This window comes from Marmota flaviventris, chromosome 1, assembly GCF_047511675.1.
Source record: "Marmota flaviventris isolate mMarFla1 chromosome 1, mMarFla1.hap1, whole genome shotgun sequence".
Lineage (NCBI taxonomy): Eukaryota > Metazoa > Chordata > Mammalia > Rodentia > Sciuridae > Marmota > Marmota flaviventris.
This window is the reverse complement of record NC_092498.1, coordinates 165,972,231-165,999,749: the sequence shown is the minus strand read 5'-3', so window position 1 is coordinate 165,999,749 and position 27,519 is coordinate 165,972,231. Positions and strand designations below refer to the sequence as shown.

Sequence of the window (27,519 nt, the reverse complement as noted above, 5' to 3'; positions counted from 1 at the left end):
CTCCAAATCAGCACAGATAGTGAGACTTGGCCATGCCACAGGCCTGAGCTTAGCTGGATACACTGGCACAGGTGACCCCAGGTCTTGGTGAGTGGGCTAAAGAGGAGAGGGTTGCGGTATGTAGGAGTTTTGTGAACATGGGTGACATAGAAGGCTCTGGAACTCTCTGCCTTTAAGGGGGGTTTTGGATCATTTCCTCTGAGCCATGGTTCTCAAGGTGTGGTCCAAGGGCCTTGGGTATCCCCAGATACTCCAGGGGTCCGTGAGGTCACTGTGACTTTCCTTACGCACTCATATTGTCTCACGAGAGGGTGGTGATGTTTCTAAAGGCTGCAGGATGTGGTGCTGGCCTCTCCCAGTACCTCTGTGCTTGCATATTCTTGTATTTTTAAAGTTTCTCAGTTTTCATTTCTAAGACAGTTAATTTTGCTACAAGGAGATCCTCAATTTTTCAGAATGAGAAAAGGGTCCTGAGATCAAAAAGTTTGAGAACTGCCACCCAATCCATCCTCTGACAGGCAATGCTACCTTTGCCTCAGGGGTCAGACCTTCTGCCTCATCTAGGTTTCTGTGATTCTGCTGACCTTCCTCCCCTCTGCCCTTCCAGTGGCTTCTCAGAGCTAGACCTTGCCACTTCTTTTGGGTTGTTTTTACTGTACCTTAGAAACACAGGCCCTCCCACTATCCCAAAGAGACACCTCTATCTACTGAGGTCTAAGATGTGCCGAGGAGAACAAATTCACCCAGGTACCGACCCACCTTGGGACTCTAAGTTTAACAGGCTCCTTCCTATCCATAATTGAACCCTGATACACCTGGGCTACTGAGCACTACTGGGTGCATGTTATAACATGACAGTAACTGAGATTTTTATCACTCCATAACTTGCCTTAACTTTTTTTGTTTTTCCCAAAGATTTTTGAGCATTTCCTAATCTCAGATGGATCAGTCCCCCTTCCAGAAAGCATATGAAACGCAGTACCATAGTCCTGTGGTTTAATTTTTAGTTGGGTCAAACCACAGTATTGGTACTGTTTGAGAAGGGCCTGTTACTCAATCTTACCTCTGCTTTCCTGTGATGGCTTCTGGTGTGTGAGACCTCTTTTATCCAGGAGCTTAAGAGTTTAGCACTATGGATTCTGGTGCTGGATACCAAGTTTGCTCTGTGTGTCTGTGAAGACTCTGAATAATAAACTCAAGTAGTCTCTGACAACTTCCTCTATATCGGACGGCTGTACTCTGTGGGAGAGGTTTTTTTGAGAAATGACAGAGGTCTCTCTGCTGCCTGTGAACCAAGTTTCAGGAAGCCCGACTCCCCCTGTGAGTGGAAGTTGGAGGCAGCCCTCACAGTTGCTGGTCGTCTTTCCTAAAGTGGCCTTGGCTACTATCACCCAATGCCACAGCTCAGCAGCACAGCCAAGCCCAAGTGAGGCAAGATTCCCTTGGTTCCTTCCAACCTTGTCTATGTCCTGCCTAGAAAGTTGCTGTTCTCCAGCTTTTTACTTATTTGCAAGGCGTGGGGAGAGAGGCCTGCATAACCACAACCATCAGAACTGCTCTGGGCCTTTCTTCCAGACATGATCTAGACATAATTGCTCACACTGACCCTGGAGACAGGGTGATGCAGATGGCAGTGAGCACGTGCCGTGCTCAACATCAGCGTGGGTCAGAGACAAGCAGAGGGGTCACCTGTCTGAGGTGGGTAGGCCTTTCAGGGGTGATGCGTTAATTCTCAGGAGATTCTTATACCTTAACACACCCCAAGCAGAACAGAAGCAGGACTTCAGGCTAGGGCAGGATCCCAGAGGCCCTCTGCTAGGCTAGGCATCAGCCCTTTGGCTAACAGACTGCAAAGGAGCATGGGAGAGAGGGAGGCCATGTTGCTGGCAGGGTGTGGGAAACCTCAGTGCTAGGAGCGACAGCTGTGGGTACAGTGTCGAGACCAGATGCAGGCATGCGTCTTCCAAAGTGGTCAGCTGTACTGGTAGCGCTGCCTGGCTTTGAACCCTTCCTCCACGTCCCCGCCCACGGGGCCCTGTCAAGCAGCAGAACTGCTCTGTAAGAGTCCATCAAACCCAGTGACTCCTAGACTTGGTCCAGCCTGCACGGTGGGAGCGGAGTTGAAGCTGGGCCCATCTTTATAGTGAGGCCGGGAGGTCCACTGATGTCCAGGAAGGACGAACCACTTAGTATGGTGACCCACTATGGTCAAGGGACACTGTTACAGGCACAAAGGCTTCCCTGGAGATGGCCAGGAGACTGACAGGGACCTTGCCAATCTTGCCTGGGCCAGGCCAGGCCATAAGGAAGCACACTCCCCCGCCCCGGGCCTCTATTCTCAGACTCTGCCTGGCCGTGAGGGCTCCTGTATTGCCAGGGCGCCCGGAGAATGGTCCACTTCAGTCAGGAACAGGGCTGCCCACGGACTGCACTCTCCCCTCCCCACCGCTCCACCTCAGGCTCCACCCCCTCATACACACACACGCACACGCACACACTCCAGTCTGCACACACCAGGGCGAGTGGAAGGGGATCATAAAGCCCTTCTTTTCTCTACACAGTTCAGACACTTCGATATTTTTAGAATCTTCCCCATGACCTTTGCACTAAGGTCACTTTTGAATACTAATTTTAAAACTCTGCTTGGCCAATCTGGGCATCAGCATAAGAGGTGCAGACTCCTCGACCTGTTCTTGGAAACTGCTGAGAACTTGAACCAGATGCCTCTTGGGCAAAAAAAAATCTCCTATTCTTACCATACAAAAAAATGCAACCTGTGGAGTCACCTTCGTTTACGTCTTTGTGCATTTCCTAGATATCTGAAATAGGGGAGAATTCTCTTTCTCGGTGGATAACTAGAGTACAGAAAAGAGATGAAAGGAAAACAAGGATTTCTTAAAGTTCTGGTAGTAAACAGGCATATGATATTATTATTGTTGAAGTCTTAATAATAAGCAATTATACGTTCAAAGTGCTTTACAATCACTTAGCTATTCCTCACAACAGCCCTGTGAGGTAGGTCGACATTATTACCCCCATTTTACAGATGGGGAAACTGAGGCACAGAGAGGTTAAGTGTCTTGCCCAAGGTCACGCAGCAAGTGAACGCTGGAGCTGGGACTAGAACCCAGGTTCCCTGACTCCCGGTGTCCTTGAAACTAGACCACACTGCTTCCAAAGAGGCATCCCCAGACTGGCTCTGAGCGCGAATTAAAGACGGACAATGTTAGATGAGGTTGGGTGTGGTGGCATTTCCCGCGGACACGTTAGATGGACCCTGAGGTGTTGCCTGGATTGGTTTGGGCATGCGGGTGTATGTGTTAGTTTCAATGGGTGTCTCTGAGCTTCCTGGCCTGTCCACTTCTCACTGCATTCTGGGTTGGGTCACCGCAGCGAGCAGGGTTGGGCGGTCAGGAGGTCATGACGTACTGGCAATACAAAAGGAACTCTGTCAGCTCAGCGCCAAGGGGCCTGCCAGTCTTTGGGAGTTCGGGCAAACTAGGGATGCAGGACTTTGGAACAGAGTCAGCTGCCCACCTTAGGCAGGTCTGCTTAATCGTTTTATTATAATTTTTTTTTTTTTTTTTTTACTGGCCAGCATCAGGAAGTTGTGTTCATTTCATTTCTCTGTGGGGCGGCTGCCCCTGTCCTTTGCTCTCTCTTTCTCTCTCTTTCCCTTTCTCTGAGTCTCTGCTTGGAAGGGCAACTGTTAAAACTTGTACGTTCCCTTCCATGAAAAGGAGCCACTGTGAGCAGCGTCGCGACAGGCAGCCATGGCCCCGCAGATGAGCCATGGCCCCGCTTCTGCCTTTTGGAGGAGTGCCTTGCTTGGAAGGGGTCTCCCCGGGGCCTTGGGGTTGCGCTCGCCTGCATTTCTCCCGAAATGCTGTGTCAGTAGAAATTAGCCCACGTGAGAGTCTGCCCTTTCAAGGCCTTAGCCACCACGCCTTCCGACTAACCAGCTTGGTGCCGTAGCTCAGGCAGAAAACGCTAAAGCATCCGTTCAAGCATCTGAAACAAACGAATCAGCCAGTGAAATCTCATCTGTTAGCATCTCTTCTCCTCTTATATTAAAAAAATGAAAAAAGAGCCCACTTATGGCTTTAGGTAGAATCATGCTCTTAAAAAAGAATCTCACTACTTTTCAGACTAGAGGGGTGTGTGGCCACAGCGTCCTCCACAGACTGAATCTCTGGGGGGGAACCCCTGTCTATGCACCAAGGCTCCCCAATGCCGCATCAAGGCACAGCAGGGGACCAAGGACCATTTGCTGCTGACACACCACCCACATCTCCCCTGACCACCTGCGGCCCCATCTAGTGGCCCGGCCACAGGCTGTCAAAGCTCTCCAACCTAACTACCTAATTCTGCATGGCTAGAAACAAGCAGTCTCGTCTTGAAACCCAACTTCCAAACAGGTAAAAAGACTCTCCCTCCAGAGTTTTCCTGTCACTCAGATAGATGGGCAGGCTACCACTTGGGATGAGGGTGGGACACAGTCTCTGCAGATCCCACCAGAGTAAAGGAGGTGTTCAAGTGTTGGGAAGAAAGAGAAATGAACAAAACTGTCCCCACTTTGGGTTCTTTTCTTTTTCTTATTGAAGGGACCCTGGACTCATCGGTGCCTGTTAAGTTGCACAGGTCCTCATCCAGAAGGTCCCCAGGGGACAGTCCAGGCACACTGCTGCTGGCGGGAAGGGGACTGAGTTTCCCTGGCTGCAGGGCTGGGTTCCTTTATTTCTTGGCTCCTCGTGGGAACTCGCGAGCCCCTTGGATGTAGCAACGATGAATGAAGAGCGAATGCCAGAGTCAAACTAAAGGGAATGTGGCGTGGGAAGATGAGTGAGAAAATTAAAAGGCCTGGTGCAGCTTCTCTCGGGCTCCCTCGGGAGAGGGGCTGGAGAGAAGGCTGATTTTCATGATGGAGATGGGGGGGATGAATGGATGGAAACCGCACACTCATTCAGATCACAGAGGCCAGAGGACACGGGATGCCGAGCCCCTCCCCGGAGGTGGGAGCGCCTGGAGGTGGGAGCACCTCGAGCCGAGCCCTCGAGCGGGGAAGGCAAGTCTGCAGTTGGTCTGAACAGAGGGAGATCAGACGGAGCCCACGGGGTTCAAGATCACGCGCTTCTGTGTGCCCGGGGGTGCCCAGTTCTCAAAGCTCAGTGACCGCACTCTCCACAGCACCAGCATGCACGCTGCTCACACGGATGCCACACTCCCACCAGCATTCAGTCCGTGAGCCATGGTGCCCCAACATCGGAGCAGCAGGTGGCCCCCTCCCCACAGGCATGCCCACCCTCAGGGACTTCCCCAGAGACGGGAAGTCCTTGTCCTAGCAGAGCAGTCAGCACACTCCTCCCATGCTGACCCCCTCTCCCCCACTGCTACATTGTCAAGGAATAGCTCATCATGAGGAAGGAAAGCCCCCTCATGCTAATTAACCTTGGAGTAACAATTCACATTTAGAGCCCTTTCTACAGCAGAGGAAGCCAAAAATGTAATTAGAATTATCCTTCAAGGGGACAAAAAAATCTATTTTAATGTTTGCTTCAGAGTCAAATGCATTTCAGAATTTATCTGTTCAGATTATGAACACAACTTAATTGTCTACGCTGTGTACTCAACATAAATTATAGACTTAGCCTCCAATCCCAAAGGAGCCGTGTGAAAATGTGTTGGTAGCGTCTAGCTTGCAATACTGAACAATTTCAAGTTCTAATTTGAATTTCACTCAAGAAATGAAACTTCCTAGAAAATGAAAAACATTTAGGAGATTAAAAACCCTGGACATTATGTGAACACCATGCCATAGAATCGTTAACCCAGAATCCTGGGTTAAGATGGTGCTGTGTCAGCACCATCTGGACCTTTAGCTCAAGACTCAGTAAACCCCGTAGGTGAAATGTGATTACTCAGCCATGTGCTGTTGATGCATGTTTTAGAACAGCAAACACTACATCTAGCCCCGGAGCAAGTGCTGAAACTCTCTAACTGGGAAGTCTTGGGGGTTCGGAATATTAATAACCTTGCACCCAAGTGTTTGTCCTCCACGCCCTTCACAGAAAATTGAAGTTCCATGACAGAGCTAAGCTGATTACCGTAAATTCTGACACATGCCATCGATGAAAGATGTACTTCTCCTCTAGAAAGTCAAGTTCTGACCCCACCATCTAAGTTTCAAGAATAGCCGGCAATTCCCTCTAAGCAGAAGGTACCCACTGTTCTCAGAAATCTGGCCAGCCTCCTCTTCTGGGTAAGGGCTACCAAGGGAAGAGTCTTCCAAAAGCATATTAATCTCTCCTTCTGCGGGAGGCTGACATAGCCATTCTGCCCCCCAAAATGTATGAACCAGAGACCTGTTTCAATTCGAAAACACCATCTTTTCAGTTCGCTTTGCCTAAAGGCTAGCTGTGAATTGCAATCCAGGAGAAGGGCCAACCAGATCAGCAGGACACAGGTAAAATGGCTTAACTCCCAGATCCTCTGACCTGAGACAGCAAGAAGCCATGTGACTGAACCTGTGCTTGCTGAGCTACCAAAAGGATACATGATCAGAGCAAGAAGATCAGAGATTGTCTTCAGTAGGATTCAGCATCCACCTGCCCCACCAGTATGCCCACCGTATGGCCGGCTGAGCCAAACAGATTTCAGGAATCAGCCGTCACTGTCATGCAAGGTCATCGCTAGCCTACCACATACACATGCTCCCCATGTTCCTCATTCACCACCATTCTCATTCACAGTTTTTCTCACAATATCACAGACAAGCCTTCACTTCCATAATTACCATCACTTAGAACACAGAACAAGGCTGGGTGAACCTTATCAACACCTGTGAGGTCACATTTGAGACATGTGACAATAGGGCCATAAAAGTAATTTTGGCATAAACTAAAAAAAAAAGAGGAGAAATTCATCTTACTCACAATGTACTTAAAGCACTCCAGGTAGCAGAGATGACGGGGCTTGGTTGCTGACCGCTTGCTGACCTTTGCAGTTTCCCATCCCTCTTTGCCCTGCTTTCCCCATCACTGGCCACAGACCACTCTTCTCAGCCCCTTTCCTGCAAGTCTCCATTTTAGCTCCTTTCCCATCTGCACACCGGCTTCCCACCCAGAGCTCTGGGATTCCCAAGGATTCTATAACCCTTAGATGCATGGATGCTGAGGTTCCTTATACCACATTCACATGTCTAGGGGCCTAAGGCAGGACCTAGGGTGGGGCCTGGGCTGGAGGAGGGGAGAGGGGCCCAAGGCTGGCCTGGATGCAAGAGCAGCATTTGCACAGCAAGCCTCACGGCCATCAGAAGACAACACACAGAGACAGACACACCATACGCATGCACTCACGCGAGCGCGCACACACACGCACAGTACACACTAGGAAGTGATGGATGTTACTGAAATGGACCAAAAACCAACAAGCAGTGGGGTAAGAAACAAACAGAAACAAAACAAAGCACTTGCGTTCAGATGGAAAGCTGTTCACTAGGCAGCCGGACCCTGAGCTGAGCGCAGGGCTATCGGGAAGGTGTGCCTGCCTGGAGGACACTGCCTTTGGAGAAGACTGGAGGGGGCCGGGTGTGAGGGCAGTACTCACTCCTTTCCTGCCATGGCCATCCTGGGGGCCCTGCACATGGGCCAGCGGTGGCAGGTGCAAGGCACAGTGGAGAAGGCAAGGGGAGGAAGTACTTACCTTGTGGCCCAGAAATGGCCAGTCCACATTTGGGGGAGTGTGCAGTATCCCAGTTTAAACAAAATCCTTGTGGTACTGCTCAACCATGAATGGTCAGCTCTCTAGTGTTTCAAATAAGCTCGTAACATTGTTAGTGAAAAGAGAGAACAAAACAAGAGGACAATTCACCTGTAGGGCAATTGTGGTGTTCTTCGCAGGGTACTTTCCCACCAATCCTTGTTCTTTCCGTTTCTTGAATTTCCTAAAGTAGTCCTGTATCAGGAAAGTGGCATAGAACTTCCCCACGGTTACCTCATCATCTAAACGGAGAGACCAGACATAGCTCTCCCAAATCAGCACATTTGGACCAAGAGCCTAAACACTTGCTTCTGGCTGGGGCAGGGGTGGTGGGGCGGGATGATGCGGAAGGCACCGAGCTCTCAGCCTACAACAGGGGACGCTCAATCTAGCAAAAAGCAAGGCTTTGCAAAGCAGGTAAGGCTCAAAACTAGTGTCTGTTAATGAACCGAGACTCAAAAGTTGCAGAAAGTAATATATTCATTATGAGTTTAATAGCGCAGCATATTAGTAACACTGTGAAATGCCATCTTGGTTATTTGCTTAAAATAAAAGATACAAAACAAAAAAGGCTTAGTGGGGCCATGTTTTTACCCCTGTGCATAGGGATTTGCATGTGTAATTACCATAAACATCAATGGCAATTAACCACCCAAATCCCTATGCCTTAAAATAGAGACCTAGAAAGATGACATAGAAAAGCCTGGAAGGAGAGGAAGGTTCAGGAAAGCGACTGCAGATCTAGATTTTCACACGCTCCCCCACCCTCTGTTCAGAATTGCCAGTTTTCTGCAGTGACAGCTCCAACTAGCCTCAGAGTGGAGCTGGGCTTATTTCTGCTTTGTTCAGAAACAACCTTCAACGTGTATCACTGGGGAATCAGAACCCTGCTGACAATTTAAAAGGTGATGCATGAGGCAGAATAGAGGCTCTGGCTGTCTCAAGGTAAACCACCCTGGACATGTCCACGTGCCCCCAGGTCTCCCAGGAGTGCCTGCCACCATCTCTGCAGGGTGCTGAGGTCTCCTGGGTGGAAAGCCAAAGGCCACCTTTTGGTGGGGGGCGCATAATGGGGGACTGAAGACCACAGAAAGGCTGTGGAGGGGGAATGACTCTCAAAGGCTAGGAGGGGGAATGGCTGCAGGTCCTCAGGCTTTGGGCCAGGCTGTCCTTGCAAGAGTCACCTACTGATGGGGATAATGGGCTCAACCTGTCTGAGCTTGTGTTCTCATCTGTAAGAGATAAGTCTCCTACAGGAGAGGACTGCTGAGGCAGACACAAGGCATTAGCCCCCTGGCTTGAGTCAAACTCGGGTCTGAGCACTGTGTAACACCACCAGCAGCACCCACTGAAGTGCATCCTAGAGCAGGACAGCGTGGGGGTCACTGGGACCCCCACATCAACTAATGTATTCTGGATGGCTTCCTTCAGTGCCTACGGGGAGGTCCCACCCCTGATCATTTCCATCTCTTTTGGTTGGCTGCTCCAGCCCTCCTTGCCAGAGGCTGCTCTGGCTTGAGAAGTGATATGTTCCTCCTAAACCTCACGAGGGAAGTCCTGGAGTGGTGCAGGGGCCGCCAACATAAACCCCGGGCTCGGCATTGCCCATGAGAAAAACATGGGCCTTATCAGTCTTGGGTTTGTCTACACTGTCTCATGAGGCACCGTCCATAGTCAAGAGGCAAGCAGAGGCCATTCAGGGCTCACAGCTCACTCCCTGCTGTTTCCCAGTCTCCGCCCATTTGGTGCAGGATGCATTTAGAATATGAGCTCTAGCTGGTCCCTGTGGCCAGGCACCTACAGGTGCCACACCAGTTGTCTGGGGAGTTCCACATGGGTCTCCAGACCTTTTTATGACAACTCTGGCACAGTGGATGTGCTCACCTCCAGTCCCTGACAGCTAGAGACAGGTTAAATGACTTGCTCAGGTCAGTCTAGCCAGAACCCGAATCCAGGGCAATGGTTCTCCTTGAGCCTAGGTCCTCTCCTCTACGCCATCTCCCTCTAGACAGCCCAGGTCTGGCCACCTGCTTCTTTGGAGCTGCCTCTTCTATAGTACAAGTTTATCCCTTTCTTGGGCTGCCCAGCTAGTTCATCCAGGGGGCCCCGGGGGATTCTCCTGCTGCCGTGCCACAGCTGTCCTTTACTCCAGGCTTCCGAGTCCTCTCTGTGGGTCCCCAGGAATAATAGTGGCTCTATCTACATTCCACACCAGGATGCTTCCTGCAAATACAGGCCTAAACCTTATCTCTCTTCAGCCTGCAGAGCAGAGGCAGGCCCTCTCAAGGCTCTGCAGGGCAGGATTTGAGGGCCATTTGGTGATCTCCACTGAGGTGCTGAGGTAATTGGGAGACTGGACCCAGAGAAGAGTTCTTAAGCGCAAGTAATGTCACTGTTTAGGAAGACAGAGACAGAAAGAACAGAAAGAAAGAATGCAGTGAGACTTTCTGGGCCCAGGACTGGAGAGAGATGGGGTCGGCTCAGGGTGCTCTCTGCCACCAAGGAGCCAAAGATACAGCTCAAGGGAAGGTTCAAAGGCAGGAGGGTCTTTGGGGAGGAGAGAAAGCTTCTCAAGAGAAAGCAGACAGTCCATGGGATGGCAGAGGAGACTGAAGAGGGAAGGTGAGAATCTCAGCCAAGATTCCAAGCTGAGGCAGCTCAGCACTGATGACCAGGGAGTGGTCAGGCTGTTGCTGGAGACCACTGGGTTCCAAGAGTGGGAAAGGAAGGTCCCAACATGTACTTCATAGCTCATTCCTGACATCACCTTTTTATGAAGCTCCTAATAACCTAGTGATGTCTCACATCACCTTCCCACCAGAAAAGACTTCTAAGACAAACATCCCACTCTGCTGTGTCACCAGGGTCATGAGGGGCGCCCTGACACTCCACATTAGCCAGTCTCAGGCACTCAGGGGCAGAGGCTGACCTTGCTCACTCTGGTGCTCTCTGACCAGGGTATGGCATGAGGGATAGCAACACCCTTACCCTCTGGAGCTACTCATCTGTTTTGCCTGGAGCAATGCACACATGATCACTCTCTAAGCATGTCACAACACAGGAAAGGGTGGTAAGCACTGGTCTATTGGAAGATAAAAGGAAATGCAAACAAATGACAAAGATAATAAAGTCCTATCCAGAACTTTCCACTGATGCCGGAGAGTACCTGCAATCTCTGGTGGCAATAGTGCTTATATGAGATTAAGCCTTGATAAGCACTATAGTAGGCACGAGATTCAACACTGCATGGACTCTTGGGAGCATTCTGTTTCCTCTTAGGCATCACAATCCTTCCTCCTCAGGCATCACAGTGCTTTTTGCTACCACTGTGGAACAGAATAACACCTGACAGCCTAAACCCAATCCAAATAGAGAAATCCAGGCCCAGCTATGGACCAAGAAAGGGGAAGAATATTTAGCCTCAATGAGAAGCTTAGTGGGACTAAAAGCTGATCAGCTTTTCCAAGACTGAACCAAATTCTTGACTTTTTTCTGATGGAAATAAATGAAGTTTCAGAATAAAGTGAGTGCCACTCTCCAAGTGTGTCTCGTGGGGGATGGATGGGCATTAATTCAGGAGTAAGACTGGTCTTAATGAAAGTGGCATTTCAAGAGATGTGAGGTAGAAGGAGAGAGGAGCGAGTCCTCCGGCTCCCTTTGGGAACATGTACATGGCCTGCTTGTTCTGAAGCATGCATCAGTATTTCAAGAAATATCATAGGGGAATACAGTTGGCAAGAGATAACTCTGATTCCATGCCACCACCCTAAAACAGAATTGCTTCAGAATATTCTGAAAGACTGAGAGTTGAAAGGAATGGAGGCTGCAGAGAAAGCTCAAGCACATTGTTACAACAGTTCAAAAAAGCACTTCATTTAAGCCATGCGAGCACTTGGAAATGCAGCTGAAAGGAAAAGAACAAAAACCAAAGAGGAGTTTTAAATGTGCAGCATCGGTTTCCCCCGTGAGCAGGGGTTCTCGGGGTGGGAACTTTATTTCATTTCCTTTTATCATTTCTTTTGGGCCCATTCTCCCCATCTCTGAGCCAGTGGCCATTCCAGCTGCGGGAGGCTCTCTTCAGTAATGAAAGTTCATACTGCTTCCACGAGAAGCAAGTTAGGGAGCAGATCTGGCCAACATGTGCTCTCTGTCCCCCGAAGAGCCACAGGCTGTCACATTCTCAGAGGGAGTAGCCCTGGCTACAATCCTGGCCCAGGTTCTGGAGTCAGATTCCACACCTGAGCCAGACCAGCCTCGAAAGCGGCTGGGGCAGTGATACCATAAAGGTTCTCTGGTTACAAACCCCCCCAAGATGATGACTGTGCCCAGGCCAGGGGTGGCTAAAATGCTGGCGGGGTGGCACTGGGTAAGCAGATCCTGCACCTTTAAAACTCGAAAACAAAACGGTCTGAAAACAACCACCTCAATTTGTAAGTCCACGTGTACTTAAATGAAAATGGAAAAACAGTACACATATATATGTATATATATATATATATATAATAGGTAGACATTTTATATATATATAAATTCAAAAAAGTTTAGTCAGTTAATTTGTGATAAATAACAAAAGAAAAATAAGCATGCTTGTTAGTTCTGTCTCTAATTATTTGTAGTGCTGGGGATAAATTCTACTTTATTGGTAATTATGATGGTAAATTCAGTCTTGATAAGAACATTTCAAAATTACCATTTCCTGAAAACTACCCACTTTTTTAAATGAGTTTTCAACAAAATGCTGATGGATTTATTTTGACTATTTCTTTTTGGACAAAAGAAATATATATATATTTTTTAGGATTTTCATTTGTAACAGCAATCTTATTCTCTAACGTTAATTCTTCCACCAACGAGCAAACCCCTGCTCCAGCCACATGAGTCTTGGTTTCCTCCCCACTGAAGGCTCCCACTGAATCGTCTTTGTATTGCCCACAAATAATCATACCGGATGGCCAAGGATTCTCTAGTGTTGGCCTAATGTTGAGACCTAAAGCATTCTGTGAACACGGTCTGGGCTATCTGGAGATGCTATCACTAAACCAAAGTCCTGGCTGAGAACTACTTAGGAAATAGATTACACTGACCACCGGCTGGAGGGACCACTTGGTCAAGCAGTTTCATGCTAGTTTTCTTCCATATTTTCTTTATCACAGCTCGAAGTTCTTCATTAGCTTGTTCCAAGTTCCCTAAATCCAAAAAGCAAAAGAGGAATGCAATGGACATCATTATTCCAAAGTACATGTATGAAGACACAAATTGGGTGTCAACATATTTTATATACAGAGATATGAAAAATTGTGGTATATACGTATAATAAGAATTGTAATGCAAAAAAAGTACATGTATAAAGGCAAAAAAAAAAAAAAAAGCAAAAAAGGGAAGCAAGCCTTGTTTGTTTCCCAACTCCCCTCCCTGTCCTCGCCACTCTGCCCAGTCCCAGCATGGCTGGAAGAACACACTGCCTCTGCAGAGGCTCCCTCCCACAGGCTCTCCCCAGCCAGGGTCAAATGTTCTTCCTACATTAAAGGAGCCTACCCAGGGGGAAGTCCCTCCATGGTGGGGACATTCCTGTTTTACTCTGGAATTCAGGACTTCTGGACTCTGATCCCCCACAGCCCAGACCTACTCCCCTCCCACTGCTTCCAGCCCAGAGGCCTTTCCCTCTTCACTGGTTGCCCTCAGTCCACTTCCATCCAAGGCGAGGGCCCAGCTGGGAAGTCACTGAGCCTAAACTTTCAGTTCCTACTGCACATACCCAGAGATGCCATATAATCTTGACCTGTTCCTATATATGTTCCTATATATGGATCATCTTCCCACCTAATGTGCTGGCATGCAAGACCATCCTGCCTCCTGGAACCCTTAGAGGGGCTGGCCTGTGGCTAAGTAGACAAGCCAGCCACAGGAGGCACACCTTAGACTAGAAGATAGAGCCCTGGGGTTGTACACAACACCTGTCCCCTCACTTGGCACATGCTCCTTGCTGCTTCCTTTCCCCTCTCCTCCATCCAGTGCCTCCCTCAAGGTCTCCACTTCCTCCCTTCCTCTCGCTCACTGCTGAGCAGGCTGCCATCTGCCTTCCAGTCCACTCCTGATGTGGCTACTGTGCCACCCTCCAGAGTCTGTTTTGCCAGATCTGAACAGAGCTCAGTGTGGGAGCGCTGAGGGTCCAGCTAGGAAGATGCTGGTCCTACTAGTATTCCCCAAGCACTGACTGTGCGCTATGGGTACAGAGGGGCTTCCGCAGACAGTGCCTCAGTCCCCTTGAGGACTGTCCCTGGAATAGGTGCATTTAGTTCCTTTTTAGAGAGAAAGAAGCTATAGCTCAGAATTGCAGATTTCCTCACTGCAGACCACATAATATTAAGGGACAGTTGGAGTGAGCCCACTTGAGATGGCTGTCTCTGTCCCTGTATTTGCCTACTTTTCCTGCTATGGTAGTAAGCAGAATAAATTTACTCAAAACACTCTGGGACAAAGTGAAACCGATAGGAAGGACAGGGAGGACTGAGGGAGGGCAGGGTGGCCTCCTGCTCATAGGCACTCCCACTCTTCTTCCTGCTCCTTCCTGGGGCTCCCTTTACCTAGAAAAAGCCCAGTTGAGAAAGTCAAAATCAGAGGCGGCCACTCCTTCCTCTTCTGCCACCTGTCCTGCTTCCAGGGAATGCTCACCTTCAGTCTTGATCTTGAGAGCCGTTCGGACCAAAGCAAACAGGGTTGCGTTAAACATGACTGTCCCATCACTGTTGAGAGGCATGTTCATGGCCACTAATCTCTGTAAGTGGAAAGAAACGTTCCTCAGGAGAAAGCCAATACTGGGTGACAATCGCGTCCCTTTGGGGTATTTATTCTGTTCATCCCTCATTCCTTCTCTTGTTAGCCCTCAAGTTCAACTCAGCAGGTATTTGGGAGCACCTTTATGATGGTTAATTCTGTGTGCCAACAGCCTTCTGCCCTCAGACTGAACATTACACCGTCAGCTCCCTTGTTTTCAGGCCTCTGAACTTGGGCAGAACTATACCACTAGCTCTCCTGGGTCTCCAGCTTGCTGATGAGGCTGTGGGATTCTCAGCTTCCAAATTATATCACTCTGGTGTACATACACAGGTACGTATCATCACACAAACACATGTATATGTATATATACATCTATATTGATCCCATGGGTTCTAATTGTCCAGAGAATCTTGGGATTCTGTGTCCCCAGCACCTCACACAGAGCCTGGCTGAGTGTCACTGAGTGTTTAGGGACTGAAATCGTGAGCCCCACAAGAGAAGCTGTCAGACACACAAACAGGATGCTCACCTTGCACGCTACTCTGTGTGGACATAATTTCCCAAACCCCAGAGGAGGTTGGATACGCCGGAGAAGAGTGACCACGTCAAGGTGTTTTATCCTTCCCCTGAAAGCAAAGGACAATGTGAGGTCGGGGGACAGTGGAAGCTGACCTGAGATTTCAGCCCACTCCACCTTCCACAAAAGTTGACATTCCAAAATAGCCCATCCAAGCCAGACAGACTCTTTTCCAACCTACTTTGCCTCAGGGTCATATTCTGACCATATTCGTTTGAATTCATCTAAATGGTGAGGCCCCAGAATAGACCAGTCCCGTGTCAGATAGTCAAAATTGTCCATGATGACAGCCACAAACAGATTGATGATCTGAAAAAGGAAATCAGAGGGGGGAACTTCAGCTGTAGTGGGATGCACTGTTAGACTCTGCTACATGCCTCCTAATTACATGGACATGAGATATTTGAACCCACATCTCCAAGTACACAAAAGGGGCTATAAACCCTTTCCCTTGGGGTGATGTTTAAAAGGGAAGGCTTTTAGCTTTCCTGGATGGCTTGGAATCATCCCAGGAGGGGTGGGTGGATGCATTAGCTGGTGTTCTGAAGCTCACTGCAAGCTCATAATTTCATTGCCACCAGATAACTCAATACTCTGAAGTCACTTAAAGCCATGTGCAGAAGCTTTGAAATTTTAGAAAGGAACCAGAAGCCCCAAGAAGCTGGGATGGTTGGTAACTGTCCCCAGCCTATTAGTGAGCACCCAATCCCTGCTCACAACCATGGTGGCAGTGGCATGAGCCTGAGTAAATGAGATCTTCCCTGCCAAAGGAGCCCAGGCACGTCAATTTTCCTGCAGAGTTTGACAGGGCAATGTCACTAGTCTGAACCCCAAATGCTACACAGGCACTGTAAATGGAGGAGAGCTGTGGTGACTACTTACCAGAAACGCACAGAGCATGTAAAAGCTGATGAAATAGACAATGGCAAAGTTGCTCCCACACGTGTATTCCTCTCCAGGGTTGTAATCGGACTCGGGGTCACAGAGCTTCCCCGGGAGGCAGGCCAACATGATCTCCTGCCAGGCCTCCCCGGTTGCACACCTTTTTAGATGGAGAAAGGGCTTTAGTAGGTGAAGGAGAGATTTAAGGCTTAGACTGTTGAGGCGGGGATTCCTAATTAGAACAAACTTTAAGTAAAAGTTTGAATTACTGAGAATCTGAAATTTCTACTTACTTTCAAATGCACCTTCCCACACAGAGGTCCTGATATTGGCCTCTTGGATTATAACAATCATTGATATAAGCATACCAATTTTTCTTTTTATAAATGAATATCTGTTTTTCTGTGTCTTCTCTACTTTAAACATTCATATTGTAGTTTTTAAAAGATTGTTCCTGATTAATTTTGTTTCAAAGAAAGAACCACCCAGTTTGCAAATGACTTGCTGGAGACACGAGAAATTGCTTCTACAATTTCTAGAAAGTTCTTGTTGTAAGATAGTTGGTTTCCAAAGTTAACTGGGGCCAAAACAATTCCATAAAATTTGAAACTGTTCATCTTAGTATGTTCCCTATTGGCTGTGCAAAAGGCCCCTGTGTTTCTGCTCGTTTCTGTCATCCCTGTTGTGTTTTGGTAAACGCTTTCATGCATAAACAGGTATTCCACAATTTTCTTGGTGGTGTCAGTAAACTTCCAACTCCCAGCCACAACCTATATGGCCCCAGCAGTTTTAATAATACGACAAAATCCTTCTGTGGTTGAAATGCTAGTTCTCTCGAGAATATAAAGCAAAGGCAAAAAGCCATCGTGATTACTGGGAAAGGTACACTGCTCTGATATGACACATGTCCTGTGTCACTCTGAGCCCAGAGAAAGACAGAGACTGGCACTACCTGCCCAGGAACACCACCCACAGACTCTGTCACCTGAAGAGCAGCAGCACCGCCTGGGGAAACGTCTGGAAGTTGTTGTTCCTATTGATCTGGTTATTATCTCTCATGGCAACTTTCCCGAACATCTAGGTGGAGACGTTATTAGGAAAAAAAATAGAGTTTGTCATTGCTACAGTTTGAGTCTTTAATGTCCCCTAAAGGTTGTGTTTCGAAGGCTTGGTCTCCAGGGTGACACTGGTGGGAAGTGGTGGAATCTTTAAGGGGTGGAGCCTAGCAGGAGGCCGGTAGATCCCTGGGAGTGTGCTCTCCGAGGGGACTCCACGGCCCTGGCCCCTCATCTGTTACTTCCTGGCCATGCTGTTATAGGCTTTTTCTCCAACACTCACTGCCACCATGATGTGCTGCCTCTCCACAGGCTCAAAACAATGGGGCCAAATGGATCATGTTCTAGAATCTACAAGACTATGAGCCGAAATAAACCTTCTCTAAGTTTCAGATATTTCATTATAGTGACAGAAAGCTGACTAACAGTCACATAAAAAAAAACAAAAACAACACTTATGAATTTAGGATGAAGACAGATTTGACCAACTGGGGCTTTCTCAGGATTTGGCACTTTGTTAATTCATCAGAGATCTTCTGGGCACACCCAGGTGCCAGGCACTAGCTTAAACACTGAGCACATGGTGCTCCAGACAAGCAGTCTCATCTTTAAGGAGTCCCTGCTCCGGGGAGAGACTACAAAGATAACCAGGCAATGACAACCTCACATGGTGAGTGTGGGATGGTCCAGACCCATAGGGAAGTGGGGAACAGGCTCATCTACCCAAATCCAGGGACTTGGGGTCAGGAAAGATCATGAGGGGTGGGGGTGACATTTATGCTTATAAATGAAGAATATGTAGAAGTCTGTCTAATTATTTCACAGAAGTCTGTGAAAGAAGCTGAAGAGTGCTCTAGGCACAGGGACCAGCACCTGCAAAGGGGTAAAGGTGACACAGCACAGGTGTCCTGGGGAATGAAAAGAAGAATGGCAAGTAGATAAATGAAATATCAGGCTGGGCACAAAGGGGGTGCCAGTGGGCAGGAGCCTGCAATCCTCCAGAAGGAGAGTGAGCTGCACCTCCAGGGCAGGGGCCAGTGAGCAAACAGCTTTTCTCCTGAGGCTTAGGAAGAGCCTGATGCCTGGCCAAAGCCTGCTAGGAGAACCTGGGGTGGGGTATGTGATGTAGTTTACAGGCTCTGAGGTACCTCTTTGTCTGTTACACAAGACCCTTCCTGGTGCATGGCATCCATCACACATGGCTCAATTACAAGGGCTCGAGTAGGACCACTCCTTTCCCAACTCCTGGTAAGATTCCTAGAGACCTGCAAATACTTCTGTGTCTCCAGGAAATAAATAAATAAATGCCACTATTTCTCTTTCCCTAGAATCACCTCAATTTCTCTTACTCACACTCCTCCCTTATCAGAAAGACAGCATCTGTAAAGGGAGAGTCAAGGAGGCCACATAGACATCTAGAGCCACATACCACTCTCCGTTTACCTCCACCACAGCTGCACACTTGATGTTAGGACCTGGCAGTTAATAAGGCCCAATCCCTTTCTCAAGCCCAGGAGGAATGGGAAGCATGCTGCAGCTCAGTCCCTAGACCATGGTCACAGAAGAGTCTGGTACTATGACTCTCTGGAAAGCTGAGGTACCACAATGGTCCCAGTTCAGTCCCAACCAAAGAATCTGGGATAATTTTGTTTCAAATAAGAATCCCATTTATGATAAGGAATAGCATTTCAGAATATCATCAGACTTTCTGCATTACCAAGTCTCCTCTGAGTTACACAAGTACAGAAAACATGACTTCCACATTGACAATTATGGCTTCCTTCTTCTGTGGTCTCCTATCACCCACCACCACTGAAACGAGCCATGAATTTTCTCAACCAGCTAATTCTTCCAAGACACTGGGTGGGGGTGGGGATGCCACAACACACAGATTTACTTGTCACTTCTTCACCTCTCCACAATCTTTCATGTCTGATTTCCTCTGGCACAGCCTTCATCCTCAGGAGCTCCTGCCTGAGGGACCACATCTTTCTCATCTACCTATCTCTTTTGAAGCCAATGCATTTGTCTCTCGACTTTTCCTGGCCATGGTATATTATACCACAGGTTTGGGGCTATCCTGAAAAAAGGGTTCCCAGGAAGCACCTGGCACTCACCTGCATGCCAATGACTGCGTAGATGAAGAACAGCATGGCGATGAGGAGGGCAACATATGGGAGCGCCTGTAAGAGAGGAACCGTGTGACTCAGTATTGGGCCCCTGTGCCTGTTCAGCACGACAAGAAGACCTACACAGTGGCCACACACTTCTTTTCCACATGGTATAGTGAAGGAACACAGAATGAGGAAGAAATATTAATCCCAGCCCAGCACAACTACTTCAGTCCCAAGTACCCAACCCCCTACACACCTGGTGTTACCACTCTCCATTGTCAACACCGTATGCTAACCCTAAAAATTTTCAACACAGGCACACCAGTCTCTTGAGCTTTAAATCCATTATGGGAATCGTCTGTGAAGTTACTAAAGATCAAGTCATTCTGAAGCCTGAACTTTCTCTTGTGGGCAGTCTGCAAAGGGCAAAGATCAGGTTGTAAAGAAACATCATTATGCAAGGTGATTTTCCACCTTGCTTCTGCTGAAGCATTTCCTTAGGGTGAAGTCTTAAAAATAGAATTAGTCAGAGGGGAAGAACCAATTTCTGATGGTAGCTACAGGATGCAAAATACTTTTCATAAAATGTACACCTCTGAAGGAACTACAGTCAGGGTGGGAAGAAAAGAAGATAGCTGGGTGATCGCCAAGCCTAGGCTCTCTTCAGGAACACCCAACACAAGTGTGTGTGTCTGATCAGACCACCGTCCTTTAAACCAATGTTCTTCCGTTGCTTTGCTCCCTCACCACATGTGATGGGCTTAATTCCAAGTATAAACACTGAAAGCATCCTCTTTCTCTCCTATCTGAGAGAGCTCATCGATAAGTCAGGAATTAGTAGACTAACAGGCCAGCTTCAGACCTGCACCAGCTGTGGACCCCAACTGCCAGCCTACCCTGGCTTGCTTGATAGAGTCCCATGGAGTTAGTTGTGGGCTTTTCTCACCACACCAATCTGTATTTATCTTCTAGATTACCAGTTAACCATTTTGTTGGCACAGTCTCTCAGTGTGAATCAGTAATCTGTGATTATCTACCAAATCTCAAAAAAGTTTACTAATTTCTTTAAAAAGTAAGAGTGACATTATTGCCTGAGCTCATTCTATTCTATAGCAGTTAGTCCACACAGGAGTAAGTACAGCTGGGGAGGGTTTCAAGCCTTCCCTGGACAGAAGCTGGCTGCCTGGGTCCCCCTCTGCCCTGCCTCAGTGCCAAGAGCCGCACTTCTTAGTCCTCCAACCTCATTCTTTTCCGCAGGACCTGTGACATACTTTCTCTGAGTTTTTGCACCTTTCCTTTTCCCCAGGGGCCATCTCTTTTTCCCTTAACCGGTTAAGATCCTACAGTCAAAGCTTACTGGGTTGTTAAAACAGCTTATTGGGTTTACAGCTTACTGGGTTGTTAAAACTCGTCACCCCAGAGATGGGTGAGAGGCAAACCTCAGCTTTTTGATGTATCTTTGGAAAGCTTCATTTGTTCACATGAACTTATTTATGAGTTTTGGCTGAAATAGTTGACTAATAAAATGAAGAAGCAAGGTTCAATTTATAATGTTTCTATAAATCCAAAATTTCCCTACAATGGGTGCACCTTTTACCAGGAATATATTTATTTTCCTCTCCCCAACTGAATCAATCCAGAAGACTGGAATATCTGGGGTAGGATACTGGAAGATACAGGAGAAACCAGTTATGCTCAGGAATAGACTAGAAATGGGTTGCGCCAGCCTGGGGAATCATAGGTAGTCAAAGAGACCTGCCTTAGGCCTAAATGCCCTGAACTCGAATCCCAGTAGGCACTGGATAACCAGAGACCTAACAGTGGCCTGGCCAGCTGGCATTATTTCTAGTTGTATCTAGACTGGCTGACAGACAGGATCTTTGCAGCTACAGGAGGAGAAAGCATCTTTGAGTGAGGCTGTTGGCCTCCAGGGAGTCTGCAGGACCCACTCCTCTCTCTGACTACCACCACCACTGGGTATCCTGGGGATACTGAGGAGCCCAGAGACTCAAATCTCTTTCCATCCTGGGAATGTTCCTGATCTCTGAGATACAGGGCCTTCCTTCTTTCTGTTCTGCTTCCTTTAAGGCAAGTGACCCGAGCAGTGCTGGGCTGGATCTCTCCAGCATTCCACCTAGGTCCACACAGTGTCAACGCGGGAAGAGAGTGTCTGGGGCCCCCAGGACAAGGGATAACCACTGACCTACACATGAACTTCCCAAAGAAACAGAAAGCCTGGGCTTGCTCTTACCTGAAAGGACTTAATAAAAGTCCACAACAATGTCCGGATGCCTTCCCCTCTGCTGAGGAGCTTCACCAATCGCATCACTCGGAAAAGACGGAAAAAGGTGATGGAGATTCTATTGCTCTCTTCAGAGTTCTGAAGGGTTATCATGGAGAGGTCAAACCCAATGGAAAGTAGAACATGCAACACTTTCAGAAAAACAGCAACAGATGCAAAGGTGACAGAGGTAAGAACTGAAGATGTGTTTCTAGGGCCTTTTCACCTTAAAAAGCATGATATGAAAGGAAAAGTTACATGCTAACAACACAGGGTTTGAAAAAACTATCCACACAGCACATGCATGTCCACGTGTTCTACTGTGTTAGAGGAGAACGCTGGGCTGGCCAAGAGTGCTGGACACTGATGATGAATGCAAACCACTGCAGACACTGTTCTGGAAGGACAATCATGGAGAATACAGAAAAAACCAGTGGAAAACTCGACATGGTCAAATAAACTCAAGGAAAAGGCCCAGCCCCTGGGAACTAGTCACTGATCTTACCCCAGGTGTAGCAGTTGGGACAGGGACATTTTCACTTTCAGTTGGCTTTAAGAAATCAAACATTAAAAAATGGATTAATCAGGTGGGAAGGAAGAAGGGATTCAGAACATTCCACCCTTTTAAAAATGTGTGGTTACTGTCTTTGGACAACACACCTGCTCCCTCCCTGAGAAAATGCCAGTGACTCTAACTGGATGGGCAGCCATCGGCAGGGTGCAAACTACTGTTTTCTAATTTATATCCAGGGACATGAGGTCCAGCTGACAGACACCAGTAAAAGATAATGCTGCCAGACCTCAGCTGTTCCTAAAGTCAGAAGCACAGAGGGTGCCTCCGCTTCTCTTAGCTCAGAGAAGCCCACTGTTCCACAGCCACCTTTAACTTTAAGCAACAGGACAACGCTAGCTGCAGGGCAAACAGCGGCCCTGCCTGGGGTCCACATGCCTTCCCACAGGACCAAATGCCTCCCACCACGCCTCTGACAGGGCTGCTTAGGAGCAGGACCAGACTGGCCAGAACAAGACCAGACTGGTTCCAGAGGTTTGCACTGCCTGACTTATAGCTTACTCTGCTCAGATGCAAGGAAGCCCAGGCCTGCAGGACCCTGTGGAGGACCAGCTTGCCCTGAGCTCAGCCATTCCACCTCATCCCAGGGCTGGCTGGGCTCCTGTCACCAGGCCCCAGGATGCAGACTCTTACAGCTGATCCTCACCTGGTTTCCTCACCCCAAGGGAAGGCAGGGGCCTTGCCTCACTCCACTCAGTGCCCAGCAAGGCACCTATCAATTGTTAAGTGTTGAAAAGAATGTAAGACATTGGCAGAGGCAGACTCTCGCCTATCCCCGGAGGCATCTTTACACAGTAACTCTAAACTGAAGCAGAACTGGGATGTGACAGCCTCTTTTCCCTGCAGCGCTGCCACCTCCACTGCAGCAGCAGGTCTACCCAGGAGTTGACAGAAAGGAAAGAGGTTCGTCTGGTTGGGGCTTCAAAAAAGGCTTTCTGTCCAGCATGCCTATAAACCTAAGGGACGTGTGCATGCCGCTCAGATGGCTTCATTCCCTGGGAACAAAGGGAAGGAAAGGCTTGGTTCTGAAGCCTCGCTCTCATCAAGGGCTGCCTCCCAAGACCAAACAGAAAGTTCTGTAAAACTCATGGAGAACAAGGGGTCTGAACCCAAGAACAGGTCTGATAGTCAGAAAGGGTCACTGCTCCACCTTGGGATGCTTAGGATGGGAAGTTGGTAATGGCTTGTCAAAATCCAGGGTCAATATTTTTATTTTCCTCTATTATTTACAAACATCCTTACAGTGACAGCTCATGTTTTCAAACTTAAGACTTAAAAAAACCCCAAAAAACCTGTTTTCCAAAGTTCTCATTGTCTCCCACATCATTCCCTGAGGGGGACATCACTCTTGCCCACACAGCAGGAGTGTGTACGTGAGTGTGTGAGCATGCATACACACCTCTGCTCGCCTCTGCTCAGGGGACCAGTGTGCAGAAGACAGAATGCTACAGTGACATTACTGAAATGCCCACAATGTGTTGGACCCATAGACCATAAGGAGAGGTGTTGGTTGAGAAGACACTTCTGGCCCCCGTCTTCTGCTTGCCGCTATCCTGCTTTGGGTAGGTGAAAGCTGGCAGCCAAAGTGACTTTCAAGGTGTATATTTTTTAACTGACATCTTTGAATTGTGACAAGTCATGGACTGTGAAGTCCAAACTCTCATTTTAAAACACCAAGAGGAGGAGGAGATAGTGTTTGTTGAGGTCTGAGACAGCACAACATGCGAGAGAGGAAGGGCTGGACAAACAGCACACCAGGCTGCATGCACCCCCAGTGTGGCCTGTGACATCACCCCCTCCCACCACAGGCCAGTGGCAGACAGAACTGCTTCAAGGCGGGGGATAGATGGCGGCACTGGGAGGACAGTTCAAGTTGCCAAAATATCTTCCCAACTGGAATGCCACTGAGAAAAGCTTTCCCCAAACAACAAATGTCAGCCCAATGGAAAGGGCAGGCCAGCTCTCATTCTGGGCTGCACACCAACTACCTGAAGGTCCCACCCAAAGACTTTATTATTATTATTATTATTATTGATCAGGGGGTCTACCTGCACTATGGAGATTTTAACAAGTACATCAGTGATTCTAATGTGCCCCCAGAGCTGAGAATTTCAGTACTGCTTAGCCCAGAGTAAGGGCTGGGCCAAGCATTTATGTCACAGCCCACATCAGCAGAGTGGTCATAGAGTGGGGCCACTAGAAAAGCCCAAACAGGCTGTTACAGCTGGGCAGAGGCTTCTTTTGGAGTTGATGGTGGCTTAGTACTTGGATGCAGATATTAGAAATTCTTCTCCACCTTCCTTGTGGAAGGGTTGGAGGAAGCCTGGGAATTATAGCAGCTGATGGAGATGGGACACAAGTAACCTGACACTATGCTTTACTCCTAGGACTGTCCATGGGTCATGAGATAGAAGGCCATTTTTGAAAAGCTACCTAGGGAACAGGTCCTCCTGCAGATGGGGTGGTCAGTTTTTAATAGCAGGGATTTCACCATCATCTCAGGGCTGGGACGAGACTACCTCAGGAGCTGAGAGGTTATGTTCTTTACCTGGTTCCTGGGACAGGGACAGTATATGGAGTTGGGGAGCTGAGCAGCCTAACTTGTGGGGTCAAGACAAGAAGCTGAGTGAAGTTATAGTGACCTGGTCCAAACTGAGCACCTGACAAGCCAGGGACAATCCTTGGGTCCTGAGAGCGAGCTCCTGCTCTTTTTACAGACCCTTTGATAAGCAAAGGCAGCTATGATTTCTAAATAAGCTGTTGCCTCCCATGCAGTAACAATGGAGAAAGACAGAATGTCGGTGACAACAATCTATGGGTCAGAAAAATGGACTGCTGGGTCATTTTACCATTCAAGAAACAAGCAAGCATCCAGGAGGGAGCAGAAGTGAGCCTACCAGTTGTCGTCCAATATTTTAGCAGCTTGGTGATGTTATGATCAAATGTGAAGGAGACAAGATTATGAAAGCTGTCAAACCATGAAAAGCAGGGTGGGTGTGTGTGTGTGGAGGGGACAGAACAGAGAGCACTGGGTGAGCATGCATGCAGGACAATGCAAAGGGCCATCCAAATTTTTTTTTTTTTTTTTTTTTTTTTTTACAAGAAATACAACTGCAAGCTTGTTTTCTCATTTCCAGGCCAGAAAATTGATTCTTGGATTGGCAAGTCTCAGAGCCAAGTGTGACTGACCAAGAAGGCCCAAGCTCAGGCTCTGGCCAGAGACAGCAATGCATGTATGGGAGGGAAACAGTTTAGATGACCGTGACTGATCCTTAGCATGTCCTGTGAAACTCAGTGAAAACCAAAGGTGGGAAGTCAAAAACAAGAATACAGTCTCTAGAAGTGCTTTAGCTTTAATCACTTCACCGTATATATGTTTATATATACTTGCCGCTACAATTTTCTAAAAATAAAACCAACATGAAAATCAATTAGGAAACAGAAAAGAAAGATCAACTGAGTTTGGGGGAGAGAGTACAGCAGATTAAGCATTGCAAAAAATGATGACATATGGAAGCTAAAACCAGCCAACACAGACCAAGAGTGCTCATGCTCAGGTGACCCAGGAGCTCAGGGGACAAGGCCACCAAGGTGTGACATGTATTGCTCCCCTGAAGAATGCCATAGGCATGGGGGTAGGGAGCCTGTGGGAATCAACAGTTCTGTTCTCATGTATTTATACCATCAGAGGTTAAGAATATCTAGTCTTTTTATCTTTGGGTCTTTCCAGAGCCTAGCCCAGGGCCTACAAATGGTAGACGCTCAAGAAATGTGTGTTGAAAGATTAAATAAATGAGGTGGCCTTAAGCACTCCCTCTGTGCCAAAGCTCAGTGGAGAAACACTGAGATCTCCAGATGGTACTATACCAGCCCAGGGCAAGAAACTAATATGGCATGGCTGAGCAGTGTTTGGTCTCAGGGTACAGCTGAGCAGGGAAAAGGTCACTGATTGAGAGCAAAGTCTAGGGACATTCCTGGCATTAGTGATTTTAAAAAGCTCACTAATGCCAGGAATGAAGACATCCCGCAGAAGCCTGTCTTGTACAGATACTCAATTGTCAATTGCTACCTAGAAATCTGAGTGGTCATCTGGCTCTTTCCTGATGCACAGTGAAGCAGGACAACACTGAGACACTGATGGGTGAGGCTGAGCCAGGGGAGGGGGAGACAGGTATGGTGGGAGGAGCTGGCCCCCAGCACATGTGAAGCAGCCAGGAAGCCAGGCGCTGCCCTGGACGCACGGTGCCACTTTGCCAGCTAGTAGGTGGGGCAGCATAAGGAAGCGGGGTGCCCATTTGGTGAACAACCTTGGCTACATCCTGGTACCCAGAAACTAAGCATTTACACCGTCCAGTGCTGCAGCACTTTAGGCCCCACGTGCTTTGAGGAGGTTGGGATGAGAGCTCTTGAATTTTTTCACTTTCATCATAGGCCGTCTCCGTCCCACTACATTAGGGTCTGTTTTGGAATTCTTATATATGTGGCAGGCACTTTATACTTGAGATGATTAAGCAGGCAGATGTCTAGCTATAAACTTGTGTCCATGAAAGCCCAGTCTATTTTATGAATTTATGAATTCATTTATGAAGTCATTTATGAATCTTATCCCGAATAGCCATTTTATAGCTGCCTTATGGAATATGTCACACAAAGGAGAATTTACATAAGTCTGGACTTAAGGAGGCGGGGAGATGTTTATGCCTAGGCCTAGCTAAATACCATTTCAGAATCCTGTCATGACATGGACATGGGTGTGACGAGGTCTGAATCATACCTTCTTGGACATGGCAACATCTTAAAGTCCATTTCACTTATCACATGGAAAATCTGTACTTACAATAGTACTGTTGTATCTCCCTAACACTTTGTTTTCTTAGCAAGTATGTTTATGAATATTCAGATCATTTTATCTCCATAACAGACCTGTGAGGCAGGGAGGGCCTCACTCAATCCACAGGACCCATGAGGGAACTGAGGTCTGGGTCCAACAAGTCAGGCATGAAGTAGGGCTTGAACTGCCAGGTCTTGTGATTGCCAGACTGGTGGTTATCCCACTAGTCACACTGCAGAATCAGCCTGGCCTCATAAAGGGTCAGAGAGGGGTTTCACCATCCTCATTTGATATACAGGCTGTCTGGGCATCAGGATGGACCCAAGAATCCTCAACTCTGAGAGGTCAGCCAGGCAGAACACTGGGAGGGGCAGGGCTGCACTGGCAACATGGAGCAGAAGACAAGACTACACAACAGTCCCTGCCCTTACTCTGCTTGTCCCCTCAAAGGGCACACACACTGGACACCCACTAAGACTTTTTGAGGGACTGGGGCCAGACCAGGTAGCAGGGCCTTTCTGCTTGCCTGGGCCTTCAGTTGGGGCATGGGTCAGACCACGGGAGCTGGATGGGAGTGGTGCGCCCCTTCTCAAGCTGTTTACTTCTGAAGGGGTTCTCAGGATGCTTGTGGAGGAGGCCTGCTTCACCTAGCAAGTTGCTATACACATGCTCC

General features: G+C 48.1%; 1 protein-coding gene across 3 annotated transcripts in view; it reads right to left on the bottom strand.

Moving 5' to 3' along the window:
• Cacna1d (calcium voltage-gated channel subunit alpha1 D) overlaps nt 1-27,519 on the bottom strand; it is a 312,883-nt gene that overhangs the window by 14,717 nt on the left and 270,647 nt on the right. For 2 of the 3 annotated variants that reach the window (XM_027947780.3, XM_027947777.3), the window contains 10 exons: nt 21,950-21,994; nt 21,415-21,543; nt 19,167-19,232; nt 16,980-17,071; nt 15,995-16,154; nt 15,294-15,421; nt 15,065-15,161; nt 14,431-14,533; nt 12,843-12,944; nt 7,870-8,000 (listed from right to left, as the gene is read on the bottom strand). In XM_027947780.3, the coding sequence (XP_027803581.2) occupies nt 7,870-8,000; nt 12,843-12,944; nt 14,431-14,533; nt 15,065-15,161; nt 15,294-15,421; nt 15,995-16,154; nt 16,980-17,071; nt 19,167-19,232; nt 21,415-21,543; nt 21,950-21,994 (1,053 nt within the window). The remainder of the gene's footprint in view (nt 1-7,869; nt 8,001-12,842; nt 12,945-14,430; nt 14,534-15,064; nt 15,162-15,293; nt 15,422-15,994; nt 16,155-16,979; nt 17,072-19,166; nt 19,233-21,414; nt 21,544-21,949; nt 21,995-27,519) is intronic. The other variant, XM_027947782.3, reaches the window with a different exon arrangement.